Source organism: Gambusia affinis, linkage group LG14, assembly GCF_019740435.1.
Source record: "Gambusia affinis linkage group LG14, SWU_Gaff_1.0, whole genome shotgun sequence".
Classification (NCBI taxonomy): Eukaryota; Metazoa; Chordata; class Actinopteri; order Cyprinodontiformes; family Poeciliidae; genus Gambusia; species Gambusia affinis.
The window spans coordinates 16,547,772-16,570,240 of NC_057881.1; the positions used below are offsets into that span (position 1 = coordinate 16,547,772).

The 22,469-nt window shown below is 37.9% G+C and overlaps 1 protein-coding gene across 2 annotated transcripts in view; it reads right to left on the bottom strand.

Annotated features, from left to right (window-relative positions):
• The window catches only part of adgrb2 (adhesion G protein-coupled receptor B2), a 227,120-nt gene that overhangs the window by 27,463 nt on the left and 177,188 nt on the right, over positions 1-22,469 (bottom strand). The window contains exons 23-31 of one of the 2 annotated variants that reach the window (XM_044138723.1): positions 19,091-19,176; positions 15,419-15,517; positions 10,836-10,935; positions 10,018-10,089; positions 7,215-7,307; positions 5,836-6,069; positions 3,448-3,487; positions 3,035-3,049; positions 154-326 (exon numbers count right to left, since the gene is read on the bottom strand). In XM_044138723.1, the coding sequence (XP_043994658.1) occupies positions 154-326; positions 3,035-3,049; positions 3,448-3,487; positions 5,836-6,069; positions 7,215-7,307; positions 10,018-10,089; positions 10,836-10,935; positions 15,419-15,517; positions 19,091-19,176 (912 nt within the window). The remainder of the gene's footprint in view (positions 1-153; positions 327-3,034; positions 3,050-3,447; positions 3,488-5,835; positions 6,070-7,214; positions 7,308-10,017; positions 10,090-10,835; positions 10,936-15,418; positions 15,518-19,090; positions 19,177-22,469) is intronic. The other variant, XM_044138722.1, reaches the window with a different exon arrangement.

Below are 22,469 nucleotides of genomic sequence, written 5' to 3' on the forward strand. Positions count from 1 at the left end.
AAGTTCAATTTAAAGTAAGTTATTATTTCATGAAAATTATATCATTACTTTAAAATTTTGATATTTTCCTAAAGTATTAAATAGCAGGGAAGTTAAATATTTCCTTCCTCTTATGAAATAAACACCAAATAAGCCTCCAATTCAAACCGGTACCTGTACAATGAGGTTCGGAGGTGGGATGTTTCCAGGAAGAGAACTGAAATTGACCCCTACTCCCCCTTCCTGATGTGCTGCGAGCTTTGGATCATCCTCATCATCCAGGGAGATTCGTGAAAGGGTTCCGGTGATGGTGGCAGGGTTGCAGGTGTTGACCTCTTTGAAAATGACTGAAGGAAGAAAAGGGAGGCAGAGGAAGCTTGGAGCATCAGCTGTGCTTCAACGATTGTCAAATAGTTTTGAAAACATCTTAAAGTACGTTTGGGTAGCGCACATCATTGAAAAATATCTAGCATTTCTAGACGATTTCATAAAAATGTATGATAAAATAAAGGAAATTATTCTACAGCATAAACAGCATGCAGGAATAGGGTGTCCAAACACTGGCCTCTCCAGTAAAAAGAATGGATATTGTTTCCGCGACGCGACTACTTCACATATCACTATAAAATACCTTGTTTAAGGTAAAAATGTGTAAAGATTTAAGTGGCCAACACCTGCTAAAAGAAAAACAAAAACCACATTGTTAAAACTGCCTACTTGTTTTCGCTATGGGAAATTTTGGAGAGACATGCGTCCACAAATGTCATATTCACAACTAGCATCAGTCCGGCAACAATATTAAATGGAAATCAAGACAGTCATGCTGGAAACCATGCTCACCTTCATCTACACACTTATACTGTATATGAGCCATTGAGAATATACATGACTTTCAGAACCCAATTGGCTAAACACATTTCTGCCTTTACTGCATAACTTCAATCAAATGTCAGGCTAAAAGACTGAAGCTCTCATTGTATGTGAATGAGTATAACAACATGCACACTGGCTTGCGGATTAAACTCAGATTTATTATTTGACTAAAAGGACGAGAACCAGTCGGACAAACATCTAAGCATTTTTGGAAAATCAGATTTGTCTTACATCTTTGTCAAACAAAGAAATCGAGAAAAGGAAGTATAGAAGAATCCAGTTCCCTTTCATGTGTTATGTTGCAAAGTGCAACCATATTATTCACATAATTAGAAAAATATGTGAAGAACCTGAAAAATAACTTCAAGCAGTTTCAGTCTTAAAAAAAAGTACAAATGTCGACTTTCAGAAAAAAATAGAAATCAAGCCATCTTTAGACCAACAAACAAATTCCAAGTCTTTTCATCAAAGTGAAATCTGCGTGATGAAGCTCTATCTAGTCAATGTTTTACTTTTGTTAAACAACAACGGATGTCTTTGCTAATAAGGATGACTCATCAGTATCCAACATTACTCAATTCAGAAAGATTCTTGAGCAATTTGACAATGCCATTTGTCCGTTAACAAAGCTAAAGTTGATGTCTGCTTTACAGCTACTCATTAAAGCCAAGCTAAAGGATCTGGATCATTCATTTGATTGACTAGTTCAAAATTTAACATGCTTAGACTGGTGAAACCTGAACAAGATAATGCACTATATAAATGTTTTGAGATTTATTAAACCTTTACTTTCATTTGTTAAAAACTACTTTTTTTGGTAATAGGAATATTTTAACATTATACCACCAGCATACAAAAGCAGCACGAGTCCAACCTTGACTGTCATAATCTACATTGATTAAAGTTTGTGATTTGTAAAGCTTTTAAATCACTGGAAACAAAAAAAATGGGAAAACCTGTTTATCCACAAACTCTGACTAAAATCATGTCTTGTTTTATTCTTATTAACCTCCGAGCTCTCTAGATCAATTTTTACTATTAAAAAAAAAAAAAAAAACATGGCAATTTGTTTGTGTGGGATTTTTGTCTCAAAATCAGTTTGAGAGAAGAGAAGTGCAATGCATGCTGGGAGTGTAAATGGCTTTTTCATTTACCTTGAAGTTCTACGTGTCAGTTTCCTGACTCTTTATTTCATTATAAATGCATTTATTTAGAACACTAATGGAATAAAAATCTGTTTTTTGTTGTGGTAATGTGGCATAATTTTGTGAGAGAAATAATACATATAGTAAAACCAAATGTTGATAAAGTACTCTGATTTAAGACAGTCACTATTCTGAAAGAAAGATATACTGCAACCTTTGGCCAGGTTTTCCTTTGACTTCTACTGATTCCGCCTTTAATAGATTATAAATTGTTTTGTAGAGCTATAACAAAAGACAACAAAAAACATTAAGCAGATCGTCTAGCCTTTCTTCAGTAAGTGGTAACATTTAGTTATGGTAAGAGAAAAAGGAAATCACATCACTAATCCCTGTAAAACATACAACTTAGATTTAAACCAACACCTATAAAAACAACACTGAGAACTAAGATCTAAATGATGTTTTAACTGAAACTTTTACTACAAGAAGCATTCTTGTTATCTGCTGAATGTTTTGCTCTCACAGCCTAAATGAACAGCACATACATCCCAGAGAGGTGAAGAAAATTGTTTCCTTTTAAATAACTTCCTATGTCTCACTCATAAAAAATCCACTAAGTGTGTAATTCAATAAAGACATCCACATTAAAGAGTTCTGTCTCAGCAGGTCTTAAGTATATTGTGTCTACTGATTAGAACAAGATCCAACTTTCACATTTCTCAAAGTACTCTGAATTATATAGTCTACCATCTGCTAGAAATATGTTCTGAAAATAATTAAACTTAATGTCTTGCATTGTCGTTATGTAATAAATCATTAGAAGAAAAAAAAGCAACAAAAAAACTGAATATTTAATAGTTTGCCCAAGAAGTAATATGTTGAGTTTATCTTTTTTCTTCTGTGAAAATGAAACGCCTTAAAGCGGTGTATAACTTAAAAAGATAACACAAGGGTTCAACCTGGATTCTTCTATAGGAATGTTTTGAAGTCTAGAACAGACCAGGCAATGTTAGACGTTAGTCGGGTGCGAAACTTACATGGGTGTCCTCTCTCTGCAAGGGTAGAGGGTGGAAAGTGACTATGTTAATACATCAAAGCACAACACACACTAGACTGTGGTTCATCTGTAACACACCCAAACAGCCACACAAGACCATTGTCAGCTAACGAGTGAAACAGGTCTGAGCACACCGAGGAGTGTTATTATCATGCACAATTAAACACAGACCCATCCAAACATATGCTCGCTGAGCACTTATTGGGCAGAGTCAGTGTGATTGATAAGGCATAGTAATTTGAACACAACCATGTGGAGACGTAGCGTATCAACTGCTGCTGTTTCATCAGCAAGCTAAGGATGCAACCGCCTGCAATGCTAAACTCGCTTTCAGGTAGACAGAGATAAAAAAAAAAAGAGCAGCTGAAAGAGCAGACGGAGGGGAGGACTCACCTGTCTGACAAGCCAAGTCCACGTCCTTCTCGAAATCCGTCTAAGAAAAGGAAAGGAACACGAGAGGAAATGCAGGAGTGAGTGAAACATGAGGATAAGCATGGATCTCAATGCTTTAATGCTAGGATATGATCCGTTGCCGTGGAGAGGCTTTGCGACTCAGATTGGTATCGAGAACAAAAAGATGTCGCCTTAGGTCATTCATTAAAAATATTTCAGTTCTTATTGTCTTCATGATGGGCTTGCTTACAGCCTTTTTAAACCAGAAAAAACAAAACAGATTAAAAGAGTAGAATATCTGCTTGCAGCATACAATGCTGCAACACTGCTGAGATGCTAAATTCTGCCTCAGCAGTGGATCCAGGAACAAACAGCAGAAGGCAAAAAACCAGAAGAAGTTTTCCTTGATACGTAATTGTATGACTCATCAGTCACCACACCAGCATCGAATGGAAAAGAAACTGGCACAGAAACTAATCTATTATCTGCTGTGCCTGCTGAGGCAAAACTTAGTCTCCCAGCTTGACAGGAGAAAAAAAAAATGTTTGGAAAAATACAACTTTTTCCTGTCTTTTTTAGATGCTTCCAACCAATGAAAAAAAAGAAGAAAAAATAGGACAACAATAGGTTTAATCCAGACTTGATGTTTAGAGTTTATGCAGAGAAAGTGTTGTGGACGTAATGAGGAATGACATTCCTTTAACTAGTCTAATTCAGAGCTATGGTGCTCCTCAGAGTAAAGAAGCAGAGCGAAAAAGCTGTTATTTCCAAAGCGGCCACCAGTCATTTTTTAGTAAAGTTTAAAAAGTGAAGCTCATTACAATTCAGCTGTAGTGGCCCTTTCTCTCCGCACAGATACTCCTCCTATACTCTGTGGGTTTCACTTACAAAAGCCTTTATTTGGATAGTAAACTACAGGTTTTAGACAGTTTGTGCATGCCACAGAGGCAGGTAGAATGCAAAAGATGTAGATGGAAACAGAGAAGTAAATGTGTGCCATCTCACCACAGTAGTAGAAAAAAAAGCTCTTAGTCTGCAAGCAACCCACAGCTCCATTTGCAAATGACTGAAACATGAATACAGAAATGATATCTACCGTATTTTTCGAACTATAAGACGCTACTTTTTTCCCCACACTTTGAACCATGCGGCTTATAGCCCAGTGCAGCTTTTCTGTGGATTTATCTTCAACCACCAGGGGGCTCTTTAGCAGGAATTGAATCATTGGAAGTCAAAATAAAAGAAGAAAGCACTGGTTTTCATTTAGAACAAGCACATGCTAGCAGCAGGTACGACAGAAAAATTTTGTTCAAATTCATATTCCCTCATCATGGAAACCACACAAGGAAGTTCATATGCAGTTTTTAAGTTGAGGGCTCTCGATCTGGCAGTATTGATCAATAGCCCTCGATCAAGGGCTGCGTCCTTGTGGAAAACCTAGAGCGGCGGAGATACCAGCCGGAGCGCTCTACAGTCCGGAAAATACGGCAATTCTTTTTTTACTCAAATTAATAGAAAAATATATTTATTCTAACCATGAGGCATGAGCGTTGGCTCAACCTAATACAAAGGAGGACAGCAGTTGTAGTTTAAGGAAATTATTGTAAGCGTAACATTCTTGATCGAGAAGAAATTCTATTAGCTTAGCCTTTTAAAACACACACACTCACAGCTATTCCTACTCACACTCAAAAGGTGCAAAATGTAACACATGGGTATTAAGTAGTTCACTTTCATCTACTACACAAAGATAAGTGGGTAAAGATGAAATTGCACTTTTTGGTACATAATAAACTGGCAAAGCCAGATGTTTCTGTCTCATTTTTATTACACAGAGCTTGAATGGGAACTGATATTTCAAAAATTAAAAATCTTTGACAAAAGCATGTTAGGATGTAGCTAAAAGTAAAAAAAAATAAATAAAAAAATAAAAGATTAAATGCCTTTTTCTATGAACTTGTGTTTACTTTTTGTTGTGTCATAGCTTCGCGTTAACATGTCAGAACATTCTTTTGAAACAATTTTAACTAGCTCTTTTCTCCCATCATTGCAGGTAAATTAGTGAAGAACGTTGGCTTTTTTTAAACATCCATTCAAATTACTATCATGTGTCACAACCCTACATTCAAACTGCCATGCTAATAGTTTCAGTTTCATCCCATTGCAACACTGTTCAGCATACTGACATATTTCCTTTAGTCTGCTTAAATTAGTACTACCCTCACACCTTCCAAAAAGTTTCTCAAACATAATTCTGCTATCCCTTTAATGTCAGCATCTATTTATGGTGAAATTTAATTTTACACATTGCACCTTTTCCTCTAGACACCTAACACATCCTAATTACTAGGAACTTTGTTTTCTAATTCTTTTCTACAGATGACATACTGATCGACTGTTGATGTGATTGGGGATGTGGTTGTGGGTATTGTTGAGCAACAGGGTGTGCTCATGTGTGTGGCTGTGGTTCAGCACACAGTTGCGGCTGCTGTTAGGCAGATCATGGTAACAGGCTTGCTGGCTTGTGTGGTGGCACGTCGGTGTCGGCAGCTGCGGGTGACAGCCAGACAAACACAGGGGTGTGCTCTGACGAGAGCCGTGCTGTTGTCCACAAGAGCCCTTCTGATGACGAAAAGGGAGGAAAAAAAAATAAAAATAAAAATTCACATAAAACATTAAGCTGAAAAATGTAAAAAAAGACTTTTGGCCTGTTTTTTGAGCATCAATCAAAGTTCACCTATTCAAATGATGGCTTTCGTTTTACTTTTACAAGAATTTTTAGCTACGGGTTAACGTCTTTACAGCGACTCCAAATGTCAGAGGGTTTTACGTACGAATAAGACTTGCTCCGCTGTAGCAAGGGCACCTGCGTGAGCGCTCCCTGTAATTTCGATGCTCACATAACTTGCGTTGGCCTCAATAAATTATCCGTCACAATAAATGTCGCCAAGGGTAATGTGTATCTCACAAAACAGTTGTGTGTGTGGGCACTTTGAAAAGGCTGTACAAAGTCCTAGCTATACGTGCCATCGTCAAACAAGTAAATATACTTATTGCCCTTTCTATGATTCAGCATTAAGCTGTGTACGACATTTTATCTACAAAAAATACTTTATTTGGAAACACCAGCTGAAGACAAAACGGCTCTGAGGACGAAGGGAAGGAAAACTGAGGGAAAAGTTGAGTTGCCGTGTGACCGTCCTGACATTGGCAAGGCACTCAACTCTCGGTGATTTATCACATTATTAAGCACATTTGGAACACATACAACAACCTTTACGGGAGCTCTGTTCTCTTTTGGTAAAGACAAAGAAAGCAAAGGTTAAAAGTCAAAAAAGTGCTAAGGTGTGTGGTCTGAAAGTACATAATTACAGGAGTGCAAGTAATTGGTTTTCAGTTTTTCACCAACAGACCAAAAAAAAAAAAAAAAGAAAAAAGATGGCAATAAAAGCATCGGTTTGCAGAATATGGCGGTGAGTTTTTATTTTCGAAGGGTTAAAAAGCAGGCATGGATTTGTCTTCTGTTCGGAAATCTTTATGTTTGAAAGCGAACTATTTGGAAGATTAATAAAAACACAAAGTGGATAGATATTAAATTATTCCTATCGAGGTAAACATGGTTATGGAGGAACAGAAGCGAGGGATGAATATGATCTCTTTATTAGCAGTCATGCTTTTTAAAATTGCATTTGAAGCTTGCAGGAAGTGCAACCTGATACTCTGGGGTGCATGAACAGCAGTGTGGGATGAAATGGAATGCTATTCACCATGATCTGCACCTGTCCGTTCTTGCAGGAGTCAGGGGAGTTTTCGCTGTCATCTTTACATCCCCCCATTCGACAACGCACAGCGTCTTGCACCTACGGTTTTGGGGGGGTTCAGGGAGGGAAGGGACAGCAGGGAGGAGCGAGTAGGAGATGCCGGAGAGAAAGAGGAAGCAGACAGGAAAAGAGGGAGGGGATAGAAATGGTAAGGGAGGAGAAGGAGATGATGCAAAGGGAAGAAGTTAGTGCAGGCACTTTGATTTGTTTGCTAAAAGACGGAACTCAAGGAAGCTGTTGTGAAGACATTTGTCCCATGACGTTTTGAGTAAAAATACTCATGCCCCTTTGAAAATGGTCACACTACAACCACAAGTTTCAATGTACTTTGTGCTTATGAGATAGACCAACACAAAGCAAGGCATCAATGTGAAGTGGCGTAGAAATTACACTTCATCTAACAAACATAAGATGTGTCTTGAATTAGTATTCAGCCAATGCATAGCAAACTTCTTATATTTTTTGCTGTATAATAATTTAAAGCCTATGAGTGATATTCCTTGCAATTCAGAATTATACACCGTCTGTGACATAAACTTATTGTAAAACACTGCAGTCTGCGTTTGCAATGTGGGAAAATGTGAAAAAGTTTGAAGTGGCACAAAACGCTTTTCCTCTGTGCTTCATAAATCTAACAACACGTCTAAGGCAAATGGTAAAGTGTGCTAGCACGGCAAAATAAAAAAAAAAATAAATAAAAATGGCATATCCTGCCACTAGAAGCTGAGTCTATTTATTGTCAAAGAGATAGTGGAGTGCTACAGACAGCACAGAGCAGCACTTCAAAGCGGTCTATATGTGCCTGGTGAGATCTGTGGCTCTAATTAAAATCAACAGAACAGTAAGGATGTCCCGACCCCTGGGCCTTCCTGGTGTCATATTGTCTTTCTTTATGTTTACACACACTAGGTTACACCAGTTGAAGTTCCAGTCAGATGAATCCCAAAAGGAACTCCCCCAAGATTCCCTCCGTGGCGCCGGGTCGTGTTTTATAGATGGCCTCCTTACTTTCCGAGGCGTAGCATCATTTCCTGAAGCTGACGATGTCAAATCCCAGGTTTTCGGGAGTGGAAACAAGACGGCCTTGAGGGAAGAAGTGATGCAGGAGGTTCATTCTCATAGAGCCGCTCCACATTGCCACTTGTTTGTGCATATTGGTCCCACTACAAATGGAATGGATTGCATCCCCATCTGATTAATACTGCATGGCCAAACATTTTTGCTCCATTGTTTCCTTTTGTCTGTCGCTTCTATTTATGATCACGCTCATCCTCTGTGGCATCTGTGGCCTGCTCTCTTTTGGTGCACTGTGGGATAATGTGTGTGTATGTGTTGGTAATGAACTGCAGCACATTCCAGTTTCAGATTAGCTGTCCCTGCTGTTCTACCTGTGGATCTCTCATGCTCCTCCACGGCTACTCTGGGCTTTTTGGCCGATTCTCACAATAATGCTCTCTTTCCCTTCCAGTCGGTTAAGGTGAAAAGACATGTCTTTGTAGGATTGAAGGTTTGCCATACTCTACATTTTTGTCTTCACCCAATTCACCTGGAGCGTTATGTGATCTTTATATTGGCCCCATACCTTACTGTGTGAACCTTGCCATCAGCTCCAGCGTTTTTATTACAACTTCTTCTTCAGAGATGGTTAAATTACAAAAACAGAGAGATTCACATTTTTGCAAACCAAAATGCAGACGATTAGGATGGACTGCTTGGGGAAGGAATAATTTTGCAAGTTAATTTACTGCAACTTCCCTTTACATCTCTTCTTGGTTTTGATCTTTGCATTTTTTAAGCAAAATAAAGTGAGAACTGAAAAGCAACCAAAACGAAATGTATACTTTATATAGACATTAAATGTTTATCACATTTTACAGGGTCTTGTACAATGTCTTTCCATGCAATACATCCTAATTAGCCTCTATCATTCTCTTTCTCCCCTCTAAACTCCTCTGATACACCACTTATAGAAGGATTTGCACGCGGTCTCTTGCAGGGAGGATTTTCATGCATTATTACAATAAATAATACCTGGAATTACAGAACCCCGATTCCTGCCGCTTTTGTGATATTGACTAAATGCAGTTAAGCGCTTGGAGCATTTGAATATTCACTTATGTCATGCATTGCATCAGGTTCACTCAAAATCTCTTGCAGTGAATGACAAACCTGTGTGTTTATCTTACTCAGTGGCTACTGTTGCGTGTGCTAGCGTCAGCAACAGATTACATACAAAAATGTATTAAAAAGTAGATTGTACAGACATTAATTGCAACTGGTGTGTGTGTGTGTGTGTGTGTGTGTGAGAGAGTATTTACGTCTGTCTCAAGGGCACGGAAACTTGTATGTGCATAATGAGCAGAGAATGCAGGATCCTTGGGGGCAGAGAAAAGCCTCTGGCTAAAAAAAACAAAACACTGGGGGCTGTTAGTTGGAGACTTATCGTTTTATTCCGTACAGCACCTCATAAGCTCTTTAAAGCATACTTGGATCAGTCAGACAATAGTTCACTATCATGCTGCATTATGGGAAGAATGTGCAGCAACACAAGATATAAACCCATCCTAATCACAGCCCGCACACTCAAATGATTTGCTCAAGTTGTGTCACAGCTTAGGACCGACTAAAGGAAGGATGGAGAATCGGGATGATATGGCCCATTATATCTCATGAACCAGGATTAATATGGAACAAAATCACACGATCACAAAACAGGGCTTCATCAGCCGACACAAGAAGTCAAACTCACCTCTCGGCGCATAGCACAATGGACAGTGATGATGACAAAGCCTTGGACAGAGTCAAAAACGGCGAAGAGGACCTGAAGGAGAAAAATACAAAATGTCTTTTAGTTTTTATACGTAGCTAACAAATTTATAGTCATTTATATTTTTGGGTATTAGGCATCATAAAACACAGTAGACTTCAGATTGACTGGCATCCCAGTTAACATGCCTCAAAAGATGCATCTTTTGTTACTGTGGTATAAGCACATCAATGAGGTTCATTTAAAGTAAAGCATAAATACAATTTCAGGTGTACGCACAAACATATGTGAATATTCCTCAATGTAGGAATTTCTCAATCTTTTCATTTTACCTAGTAGACCTTGTGAGATAATGCAAAGTTTTTAATGTAAACATTCATATAATCTTACATCTTACCTATATTTTGGCATATTTGACCAGTTTTTAACAAAATATGAGCTTTCAAATTTCATCTTCTTAAGTTTCTGACGTTGTTTTCAGGATTTATTTAGCTTTATTGCAGCTGCATGACACTTTAATTTTATGCCACTGATGCTTTTCTAAAACCTGCCAGAGACTTGGTTTAAAAGAAAACAACAACAAAAAAAATTGTTATATTTTAAAAAATGCTAATTAATGTCTCCAGTCTGTATCACTCAGCAAGCTGACAGCCTGGTGATCTTTTCTCCCCCGACTCGCCAAATTTCAAAGCTGCTTTTCCATTATGCGCCCATTGATATGCGCGTGTATGTGTGTTAGCTTTTGTGTGTTTGTGACTGGCAGAACATTAGCATGTGCTTGTGGTTGTTGCACACATCACCTGGAAGAGTGTGGAGCGGCGATCAGTTATGGCCAGCACGGCTGACATCCAAGTCAATGCTAACAGAGGAAGAACCACACAGGAGCTCCACAGGGACGCCCTGTCAGACAGGAAAGAAGCACATGCAGGTAGGGGTATGGTAGGGGGTAGAAAGAGCAAGGGATTCAGTCTCAAGTCAGACAGGCCAGCTCTGCTAAGTCCTCGCATCTAAACACACACAAGTTAATCACACATTCTACGGTGGGCTATTTCAAGCGGACTGCCACACTACAATTTGGATCATACTTAATATTCTAACTGATGAGTGGAATACAATGTGTAATCATGTGTAAAGTTCCGACTCCAACAAGCGCTCACAATTACATGGTTGATGGACTCTGATTGCCACGCTGGGGGACCATGAGGCAACACGGGCTCGACGGGAAAAAAAGAAGACCAGACCAATGACATTAATAATACAATATCTTAAAAGGAGTGAGAAGTCGAGGACTCCAAATTCAAATGTTAGGGCCAAATCTATATTAAAGCTGTTTAAGCAATGTGCACAGAGGAAATTACATATTGTGCTAGTCAAAGTTTATCTTAGAATTTGCTTCTAATGATGCTGCTAATTTCATGAACCAAAAGTTGGCTCATATTCATGTGAGATCCCAAGTAATCAACATACAAAAATATCAAAACAAATAAGCTCAAAATGTATGTTAAATAAAGTGGAATGATGTAAGGCACATATATAAATATAAAATAGCTAAAGAAGTTTAAGTCTTTGCATTTAATAAGAATGTAGTTGACCTTGATTAATTTACTTCCAATTGAAGGCTTTTAAAACTATCTTATACACTGTTGAAAGAAGAAAAGAATCATAATGGATAAAAACGCATAACTATATCAGTAGCTTTGTAACTTTAATGTTGTAGAGCAGACTGTTTGCAGACAACAACAAAAATCTACATATTGACAATTTTATGAATATCAAGAAACATTTTCAATAATCATTCATGAGCAATTTTTGTATTGCTTTGGAAGTTTTTAGGTTAGGTTTTTATCAACAATACATTTTGTGAACAGCTTTATCAAGAATATATGTAAACCATGTATTTTTAAACACATTGTATCTTCTCTTAAGGAAACTAAGCCTCCTCTCTGTTGGGGAGTATGAAGGAACTGAGTTAAACATCTGAAAAGATTCAGCAAAGGTTTCCCCCAGAAAACTTGCTAAGCCCAGTGATTGGGTGCTCAACAGTCATCCATCCAGTGGCCCGTCGTGTTTTGGACTTAAAAAAAATGTTAAACTTCAAAGGAAAATTTTAAAACATAACTTGATAATCATGTGTTATTGAAAGATTGGAAGATTAACACCTGAAAACCAACTACAAAGTCTTAAAAAATGCAAATATTTTAAAAAGACAAATAAGCACTGACAGGAGCACAAGTAAAGTCTGGTGGCCCGCCAGGCTTATAATACACTGGGGGAAACTCTGATTTCTGATCAACAAATAATAAAGACTTCTACTTAAACATAATAAGATACTTCGACACAATAAGATACTTAATCAGATAAATCATTTTGAAAAATTCTGAAACTTTTAAGCAAAGTAATTAAGCATAATACTTCTACAGAGCATAAAAAATATGTTTTTTCCCCACTTCTAGCCAGCTTACATTTTATTTCAGCAACAACAGATATTAAGCAGGTTGGACTTTATGATTAAGGCTTTAAAGTATTTCCACTGGTGAACACTTAACTATGTGGCAAACTACAAGACAAGTAGCAATATAGTACAAATATAAGTGGCCAAATGCTAACATACAATTAGTTCATCTTTAAAATTTCTAGGTAGTAAACCTTGTAAAACTGGATGGCAAAAAATGTTAACACTGCCTCTAAAAGTGCCACTAACAAAACTGAAAATTGGTAATATATTGCTCTACAACCATGGAAAGAGAGTGTAAACTGAGGTTACAATGTAAAATTAAGTGCCTTCACTGATTAACTAAAAAGCTATAATGAAAGATTTGCACAACAACAAAGATAATTATCCACAAGAGAAGATCTCTCAGAGTATTTGCTCCGATTATGAAACCATGACAACTAATAGAATGACAATCCAGTGTCGAATACCAGATTAGTTCAGATCATAAGTCGAAAATGTTACCAGAAAAAAAAAAAAGTAGTTGATGGTATAGGCAAGTGCTGGGGATAGATATGCACTCCATGCACCTATCTTCATTATTTTGCTCTGCATAAATTCAAGCAGAACACAAAGTCCCTTTACTCAAATTAGAAGCACAATGATCTTTTCCAAAGCACAGGGTTTACAAGAGAATTTCTTTCAATCATGATTCAGTTTGATATTAAGGTAGCTTAAGCCCAGTAATTTATTGCAGAAGCACTATAAAGCTGCGTAAAGCACAATCTTTAAAAAATGTTTTCAATTTGACGACAACACTCTTTATTATTTAAGTCGCCTTATTTTTAAAACTCTACCGTCAAGGTACAATTGTTCTGACAATTTACTGGATATGACTAATGACAGATTAAATTAGTTTTTAGCGCATTAGTTACTGAAATTGCTTCAAAGATTGGATTGCACTACAGATGTCATTTTCCTGAATTTACCTGCAGCTGCAGGTATAAAAGAATATGCCAAAAAATTTGGCATAATTGGTAATACTAGAAGTAAGCATTACTTACTTCTAGTTTCCTGTTTATTTTAATTGCTGTAATAATTTTTTTATGCACCTTTCAAGTTTTACTATTTGTAGTTATTTTGTCAATTTTGTCTGGCGTTCTAAGTTTGACATATGTGAGAAATGGGAGACTCATTTTTTTCCATCTGTCATATTAAGAAATCTGAAAAAAACTGTGGTATTAACTTATAGAAACAATACTTCATTTCTTGTGGAAGTAATTTTAAAAAGCTGTTTATAATTGTTTTATGTTTTAAAGCTGAAGGAAATAATATGAAGGTATATGATATATATATAAAAGATAAAAGGAAAAAAAAAAGCCATGAAGGAAGTTGCCTAAAAGTTGGCTGACAAGTCTACTTTTTTTTTTTTTTTGATTTTGCATGTTGCCCTTGACATTTTAACTGTGTAGCTGGGTACAATGCAATCTCAAGACTACCAAGGCGTCCTTTAGCAAAACGTACTCCCCTGAGTGAAAAAGGTAGGCCTCAGTCACATGTCCTTAAACTAATGACTGAAAACATACAAGTAAATGTTAAAGATGCACAAAGCAATCTACTGCTGACCATACAACTAGACTGACAACATCTACCGACTTGGCAGTTGGTACCTAAAAGTGATTTCTGATCAGTGGATGCACCCGATTTAAATACCACCAGGTTACACTGGTGATAACATTCTGAGGAAGTGGATGGCCCCAGTATTATTGAAACAAACCAAAAAAAAAATAAATAAATAAATAAATATATTGATTTTTTTAAACAGTATCGATAGGATTTTTTTTAAAAAGTAAGTAAACACAGCCATAAAAAGCAACTGAAAAGAAACCTGTACTTTCTAAGACATGTGTGACATTGGCAAAGACATTACATATGTGAGAATAAGCGAGATTGAAACTTAATGCCAGTAACAGACTAAGTAAAGTGAAGCTACGCTGTTTTACTCTGACAATTCTGTCATGGAACATGGAGTTGTAAATGATGGCAACGTTTGCAAATTCTCAGATTAAAGGATAGAACCACACTTTTTAAAGGGAACAAACAATGACATAAAAAATAACACCAGCTGATTGCTAATGTAAGATGGTACAAACAGATTAAAACCTGAACTTTGTGATCAATTTGGTTTTGTCTTGAAACACTACTTTACATAAAGTGTTCTCTATATGTAGTGGAATAATGTGACTTTTACTTCTAAAATAATGAATTAGACAGTACTGGCAGGTCAAAATTTGGAAATAAGCCACATAATTGTAATCAGTGATGTTCTACTGAAATATGCAATTATAATATGGGCTCCAAACTAAGTCATAATTATATATTCTATCAATTGTATTTAACACCTATGAAAAGATCTGAAAATTGAAATGTCACTCTTAAAAAAAACCACGACAATTGGTCATGTCTATATTTAATCACCAAACAAGTCAAAGTGAATTCCTGTTAAAGAGTAAAGGATAATGGAGGAGTCAATTAAACAGAGCAGTTTGTGCAATTAGGAAAGTAGTGTCTTTATGTTTAAGTTTCCCCCATGCTGCTCTGCAAATATGTTTAAAGGAACTCTAGAAAGGATTCACAAATAGTGTTTGACACAGGTCATAATTCTCTGTGCACCCAAAGGAGAGCTCACTTTGCATCCAAACGCACTCTCATTAAACAAGGTTGACTTGCGGTGCAGGTGTTTTCCCTTTCATTAAACTGTTTTTGCTTCCCAGACAAGTCTGAACACTGTTCTGCATCATTACCGACAGCCAGAGATTAAACGGTGGAGAGGTGGCGGTGGCGGTGGGGGAGAGGGGATAAATGAAGAGAAGATAATGTGAATTAAGAGGAAAAAAAAAAAGCAAGAGAAGGGAAGTATAGAAAGAAACAGATGAAGATGAACTAACTAACATGGCGCTGCTGGCCGTCGAGCTGGACATAGCGGTACTTGAGATCACGCCACACTTGGAGCATTTCAGGAGCAGTCGGCTCCGCGCCTCCGCCGGGACACTTTAGTTCACGCACACACATCCCATGTGAGGGAGAGAGGGGGGTGAGGGGGAAATTGGGAGGAGGACATGTGCAAAGACACACACCAGTGAAGACAACAGGTGAATGTGATGGAGAATTTGAATAAATACGGTGAGGGAAAGAAAAAAAAGGGGGGAGGCAATGTGAACAAACAGTGAATGGGAGAAAGGAAAAAAATGGTAGGAAAAGGGGGAAGGAGAAAAGAAAAAAAGAAAGAAAGGTAAATTAAAACCAGATCTTAAAAAACGTAGCAGCAATGAAATACAGTCAGGATACAAAGATTGTTTCAAAGCAAGTAGAGAGAATGTGAGAGACGCACACTGCAACCAGTCATGGATTAACACATTACAGTGACACTGACAGGAAGTACAGCAGTTCTTTGGTTCGTTTTTATTCTTTACATGCGGATCTGCAAGTTTTTCATTAGTGCATGTACTGAGGATTTACTAGAGTGACAAGGAGGACATGGACTGCTCTGGTTGTTTACTCACAGTTAGCTAATCAGATGGAGGGGAAGCATGTTTGCACATTGGTTTGTGTGGTGCATGAACATATGATTTAATACATGAGGAGAGTGACTGTGTTGGAGCTATGCTACATTAGCATCGTATCACAGATCATTACCCTGGTACCAACAACTACTACCCCGTGGCTTCAAGAAGAAATGCATTTTGCCAACAGTTTGTACTGCAAGCAACATGATGAACCTTTCTATTATAACTCTGCATGAGAGTACAAACTTTTACAGACTGCTGTAAAAATGTGTAAAACACACATTTTTAATACTTTGGATGGTCCTGCAGTTTATAGTCAGGTGTGAATTTTTATCTTTCCTCCTCACGATGCATTTGACTGATGTATTAAATATTAATTGATGCAGACTAACATGATCCAAGGAGTTACTGTCTGCAGCTGTGAAGAAAGCTAATTGCGTGCTAAAAGTGGCGCCGTTACGTCTCCAGACCCTGGTAGTTGCCAAGCAAATACATACAAATGGCTTTGCAGGGGGGGGGGCCTTCTTGATGTTGCCGCTTGATGCAAGGCAACTGCTTCTTTATCGCCCGGGATTTTCTTCATGTGTCTCAGCTTGGCTCAGTTATGCTGTTCGCCGGTGGAGTGAAGATGTGTTCCTGACATGTTCATGAACACGCCGATTTAGAGGTCAGAAAATGGCAGCTGACTTCTAAGTCGAGCTCGACAGTTTCCTGTGAGTTTGCTGAAAAGCAGCTAACTACACAACGCGTCACTTGATCACATCACAGACACAGACAAGGTTCTCTTCTACATGCTTGACGATCTCTAAATAATTGCAAGTTATAGTCCAGTGTGACTTGTGTAGGCTTTTTTCCCGTCTTCATGATGCAACTTTACGTCCGAAAAATACCATATGTAGGTAGCACCATGTTCTGGATAGCATGGAAAAGTCTTTGTAGCCCTTATCAGATTTTGTCATGTGACAACCACAAACTTTTACTACTTTTACTTTTATTATTTTATTTTATGATAAACCAATGCAATGTAGTATATACCTGAGGTGTGTAATGAGAGGAAAGGCATGCTTAAAATGACAATGTTTGCAACACTATAGCCAATAAAAAAAATGTATGAGATGAGCAAAAGTTACCTTTGCTCATCTCATCAGTAAAAGTGTTTGGCTGTTCTTTACTCAAAAGAGTCCATAAGTTTATTTTTTTGGGTTGATAATCTGCTCTCGCCCTAGTTTCTGTCTCTTCTGTCTCCAGACCTTTTCACAAGTGGTAAATGGACTGGACTCATTTATCCTTTTTCCACTCAAACTGACCTTTCAAAGCACTTAACACTAGAGCCACGTTAGCACTAGCAAACATACACAGGTGCACATCAACATGTAACAGAAAGAAGCTAGACTCAAACCTAGAATTTTCCGATGGGAAGACGACTACTCCACCCAAAGAGTCACAACCAGTGGCTGAAGTGGTGCTACTAATTCAAGTCTCCAGTGTGGATGCAGATTGCTGGATTGATTGATTGATTGATTTGCACAAGCAATTCAGCTCCATCTGGACCAAAGTTGTGAGAATGTGGGTTCTCTGATCATCTTTGTCAAAGTTAATATGAATTAAACAGAACAAAAATGAAATTCTGTTTGGTTTGTCATAATTATCATTTCAAAAGTTGAAGGACAAAAAAACAAATTATGACAATTTTATTGATCCCATCAGTCAAAATGATGAAAAATTCATAAAGGAACCCATATAAATTTTTTACAGCTTTCCACAGGCTCTCGATTGGAAATAGGTCTGGACTTTCGCTTTTACAGTTTGACACAGTACTATGTTTTGATCTAATGTTATTCATTTCATTGTAGTCCTGGCACTACCTTTACCTTATGACAGGTGAGCATTGCTCTCAGCTTATGAAGTCTGCAGCTCTTCAAAAGTTATCAGAGGCCTCTTGGTTGCAATGGTTTGGTAAGTTACCTGTGCCATAATCTTTCCATTTTTTGGAGGATGAAGCACAAAACGTTTGTACTTATGTGCAGAAAATGAATCCTTCACTTTACCTCGTAGATTTATGTTGTAGTCTGTGTTAATTTATCTCATGAAATGCTAATAAAATATATTGAATCTGTGGTTGTACATGACAAAATGTGGAAAAGTTCAAACCCTATGAAAACTTTTGCAAGGCAATGTACTTGAGTTAAACTGACAGGAAATATGCTCAAAATAATCGTTCCAGGATCAGGGATTACTTAAACGTGCGCTTTAAGTGTTTATGCATCAAATAGGTTTGATCTAAGCCACATCCCTGGGTAGCAAAAGCTAATCAGCCCCCTAGAGAGCAAGCCTGTACAGTTATAAACAAACTATCAATTTCTACTTGTGCAATCAATCCACATTGAGGAAAATGCAATGAGACAGATAAGAGAACAAGAAGTCGATGGAATCATTCGATATGAAAATTAAAACACATGGGTCTTTATATGCGAGAACCAATGAGGTTTCCACTCGGGTTTGGAAAAGATGGAAAGCGTCTCCATACAGAGTTGATCGATTTCAATGCCTTACTTTGACAAATCTGCATGCACGCCACGTGTGAAGATATATTATTTGTTTTCATGCTTTTTAGGCTTCTTTTTGAGCTACTCTCTCTATTCGCATTGCATTTGCAACTGCCACTGATTTTCATATCTCCCATCCTCATCTGTGTCACCCCGCTGAGAGAACTAGGTGGTTACCATTTGTAGAGGTGATGCTGAGATGCATCTCGGAGAGCAACAGCACATAACAGATGTCTCGCCATCTCCTTGCCAAATTAGATCATATTTTCAGATTTTTGTTAGCGGATGTGCAGGTGTACGAGTAGGTGCGTATGTGGAGAGACCCTCAGAAGCATTTTGAGTTATTTGCCAGGAAAATGTTGTCTGACAGAAGGAGGAATATGCCTAATATGGCAAATATGATTTCAGTTTTACAGCAGAAATATATGCCTTGGACAGTAGAAGATGTCAGTGTGTAAGCGTGGGTGTTTTTTGGTGTGTGTGTGTGTGTGTGTTTTTTTAAGTTAACTTACCCTGCTCGCTGCTTTTTAGACTTGTCTGAGATGCCGTCTCGAGACATGAGCTTGTTGAACACCACAATCCCAATGAGCATGTTTACCTGTTAGATGTAAAGAGAAGACATTGTCATAATAGGGACATAAGCCAAAGCTGGTCTTCTATCATCCTTGTTCACCATGTCACTGTATGGGTCAGCCACTCTTAGGGTTAGCAGTTTTTGAACACAAATAAAGAATGCCTTGAGCCAAATACAGTTTGATCTTGTGAATGCATTTGTACACTTGTCTTATGTTTTCCACATTTGCTGACTGGAGTTTTCAAAGCAATCACACCAGTTGACATGTTGGATCTTGTGAAAATATGTAAGCAAATTGTTGAACAACACAAAAACATTTTTAATTGAATAAAAAAAAAACATAAGATAATGACTTAATAATTAATAAATGACTTAATTAATGAATGACTGAATTAGATATTTCCAAAACCTTATGAATTAAAAAATATAAAAAAATTAAAATAATAATAAATAAAATTAAAAAAGTTAATTTATAGTTAACATTGAAATAGATGAAAAGCAAAAACAAGAATAATTCAACCCTTTCTTTTGTTCCCCCTTCTGATATGATTTTTTTTTCAGCAACAAAAAGAGCCAAAAAAGGCTTCAATGGCAAAACAAAGATATTTTACAGTTCCACAAATCCTCCACAAAAAAAAGAGAAAAGAAAAAAAGAAAGAAAGACACTACATTTTGAAATGTAGTGTCTTTCTAATTTTGAAACTAAATAAATACAAATTTTTTTTTGGAAAACATTTTAGGTGAGCATGAGAACAGAGAAATTTGAATGTGAAAACGGGACACTGATCGCTTTAATTGCTTCTTAAACTAACAAGCAGTTTATTTTTTAACCTATTTAACATCTGGCTACACTGACCCTGCACAGACTTAAAATTAGACACACACACACACACACGCACGCACACACGCATACACACAGCAGAGCTCTTTCACTCTGAAATCCTGCACATCTGGAACATTTTCCTTCCTGGTGACATGTTTCTTATAACCCTTGTGTTCAGAATAGAGTTTCTGAGCAATCATCTGCTCGTGCTCCCTATCAGCATCAGTGGGAAGCAATTTTCATACACTTGTGCATGTGCATGTTATCCTCGCCTTCCTTTCTTCCTTTCAATTGCCCATGAAAGTAGGTCCTGGCCAATAGAGAGAAATCGTTTCCATGATACTACGGAAATCTTCAGAGCTCCGCAGATACAGCATTTTGTAAAAGTATAGCACGTCACACCTATGAACTTCAATGGATTTTAATGTGACTTTATATGATAGACCAACTGAAAGTAGCTCATACTTCACATGGAAAGAAAATGATGCATGCTTTGCTGTATGAGGGGAAAAAATAAACCAGAAAAAGCAACTTGCCCTTTAACCACCTTCACCAAGCCTATAGAGAGATTTTTAGTACCTAAAGCTATGGTGAGTAAAGTTAGGTTCATAACTGCCGCTTTGGATTGTCTGCGAGTGTGCTTGGGACAATAGCATCATTTGTACCACAGTGCTGGTGTTGCATGTTGTCATGGCGCCTAATCGTGCATGTGCAAATTTCTGTGACTTGCCAAGTATCACTCACACCACATTTCACTCAAACTGAATGTTTTGGAAGTTGTTCTTGCAGAATACGTTCAGCTGTATCGGCATGTATATAATAGTTCCATGGGGGCTACTTTTTTGGAGAATGACCAATCACCAATGTATGCTACAAGTATGCTCGGCTCATGCCAACTTAATGTGAATCTCTAAAAGCCTGCTAGTAACTTAAGGAGACAAAGATTTTTGAAATTTTGTATTTTTATGGACTGGATCTGAAGATGCCCTTCTGCCACAATGCTGTCTGCCAAGCCTTGGGAGATTTTGACGGCAGGCTAAAGGAACTGTGGTGAAAGCAGTAGGTAGTTCATAGTTTTATGACAGCAAATATCACGGCAACTTAAGCACCATACCTTGTGGGACTGTAAATAGCTTAAGCACTACCTTGTCTATTTGCTCTTTGAAGGGGGCTGGCTCACCCAAGACCCTTATTGTATATCAAAGTTTTGTTAAGGAAATAAAATGTTGCAAACCCTAAACTCTTTTCCTTCCTTTAGTGTATCACATAAAATCCCAATTAAGTAGATTGATGTTTTTTTGGCTGTTATGCTGTATAATGTTGAGAAGTTTAAGGTCTGTCAGTACTTTTTTTGAGGAAGCGCACATTCTAACTGTTACTCTCACTTTGTGACATATTTCAGGGGATTTATCTGTCTGCTGAAAAATTCTCCTCTCCATGATCTGCTCCACACTCATCGTGCCGCGGTTGACAATGAGCTCTGGAGCACTAGATTGAAGGAACGAATGTTGTCATGCCGGTCATGCCTGGCACCAGCTCTGTGAGTCAGCATCATCCTGTTCTGTTATTTGCTCAAGGCCAGGTTCATTAATTAGAGAAGAGTCCGGCGGGAAGGTCTCTGTGTTTCTGTGCCTGAAGCCCCACTCTCATTACAGCTGTTTGTCAGAGCGGAGGCACCGGCGACAATACCAGGGGGCTGGGCGCCATGCTGCAGCTGCGATTTGGAGTATGCTTCCACATTGTGGGGGCAGCAGTGGAGGAGGAAAGCTGAAAACAATGGGCCAGGAAGTGAATAATCAAATCTTAAACTACATAGTAAGGGCCTCAAACAGAAAGCAGCTGCTTCTGAAAGGTTTCAATAGTTTTGAATATGTTGGGAGTATCAGGCTTAGATATAAAATACCTTGAACTGTCTTGTTGCTGAAAGGTGCTATAAAAAAAGAACTTGACTTGAAGTAAGTATTAAGAACAACACCGCTAATAGGGCCATTAAAATCACTGGCCTTATTCTCAATTTAGTAATATACATTTGGTTTGTTGTCACTTAACTGACCAAAACATGCCATCTCTAAAAGTTGCTCTGTTCAAACTGAACACAGGATTGCCTCTCAGGAAGAAAGAAGAAAGGGAGGGGAAAGGAAGGAAGGGAAGATGAGTATGGCAACTATTAAAGCAAATTCACTTATCCACAATTTTTGTGCAGATTTGCAATTTTCACCAGTCATTGCAACTTTTCAACAAATCTGACCAACGTCTTTTTACGTGTCCACTTTTAGGGAGTTTTCCTGGGCATCCCGGGGGAATTTTATTGATTGAATAAAACGTCCAGGTTTTAAATTGCCCGGCATGATGCACTGAGTGAGTCTTTACATTTGACTTCCTCCCTGAACTGCTCCCTGGTGGGTGGGTTGGAGCGAACGGTGGCAAAGTGGAAGACAGACGGCACACAACAGGTTGCACTACAGTTTTGCAACTGATATTTACAAAGCGCAAG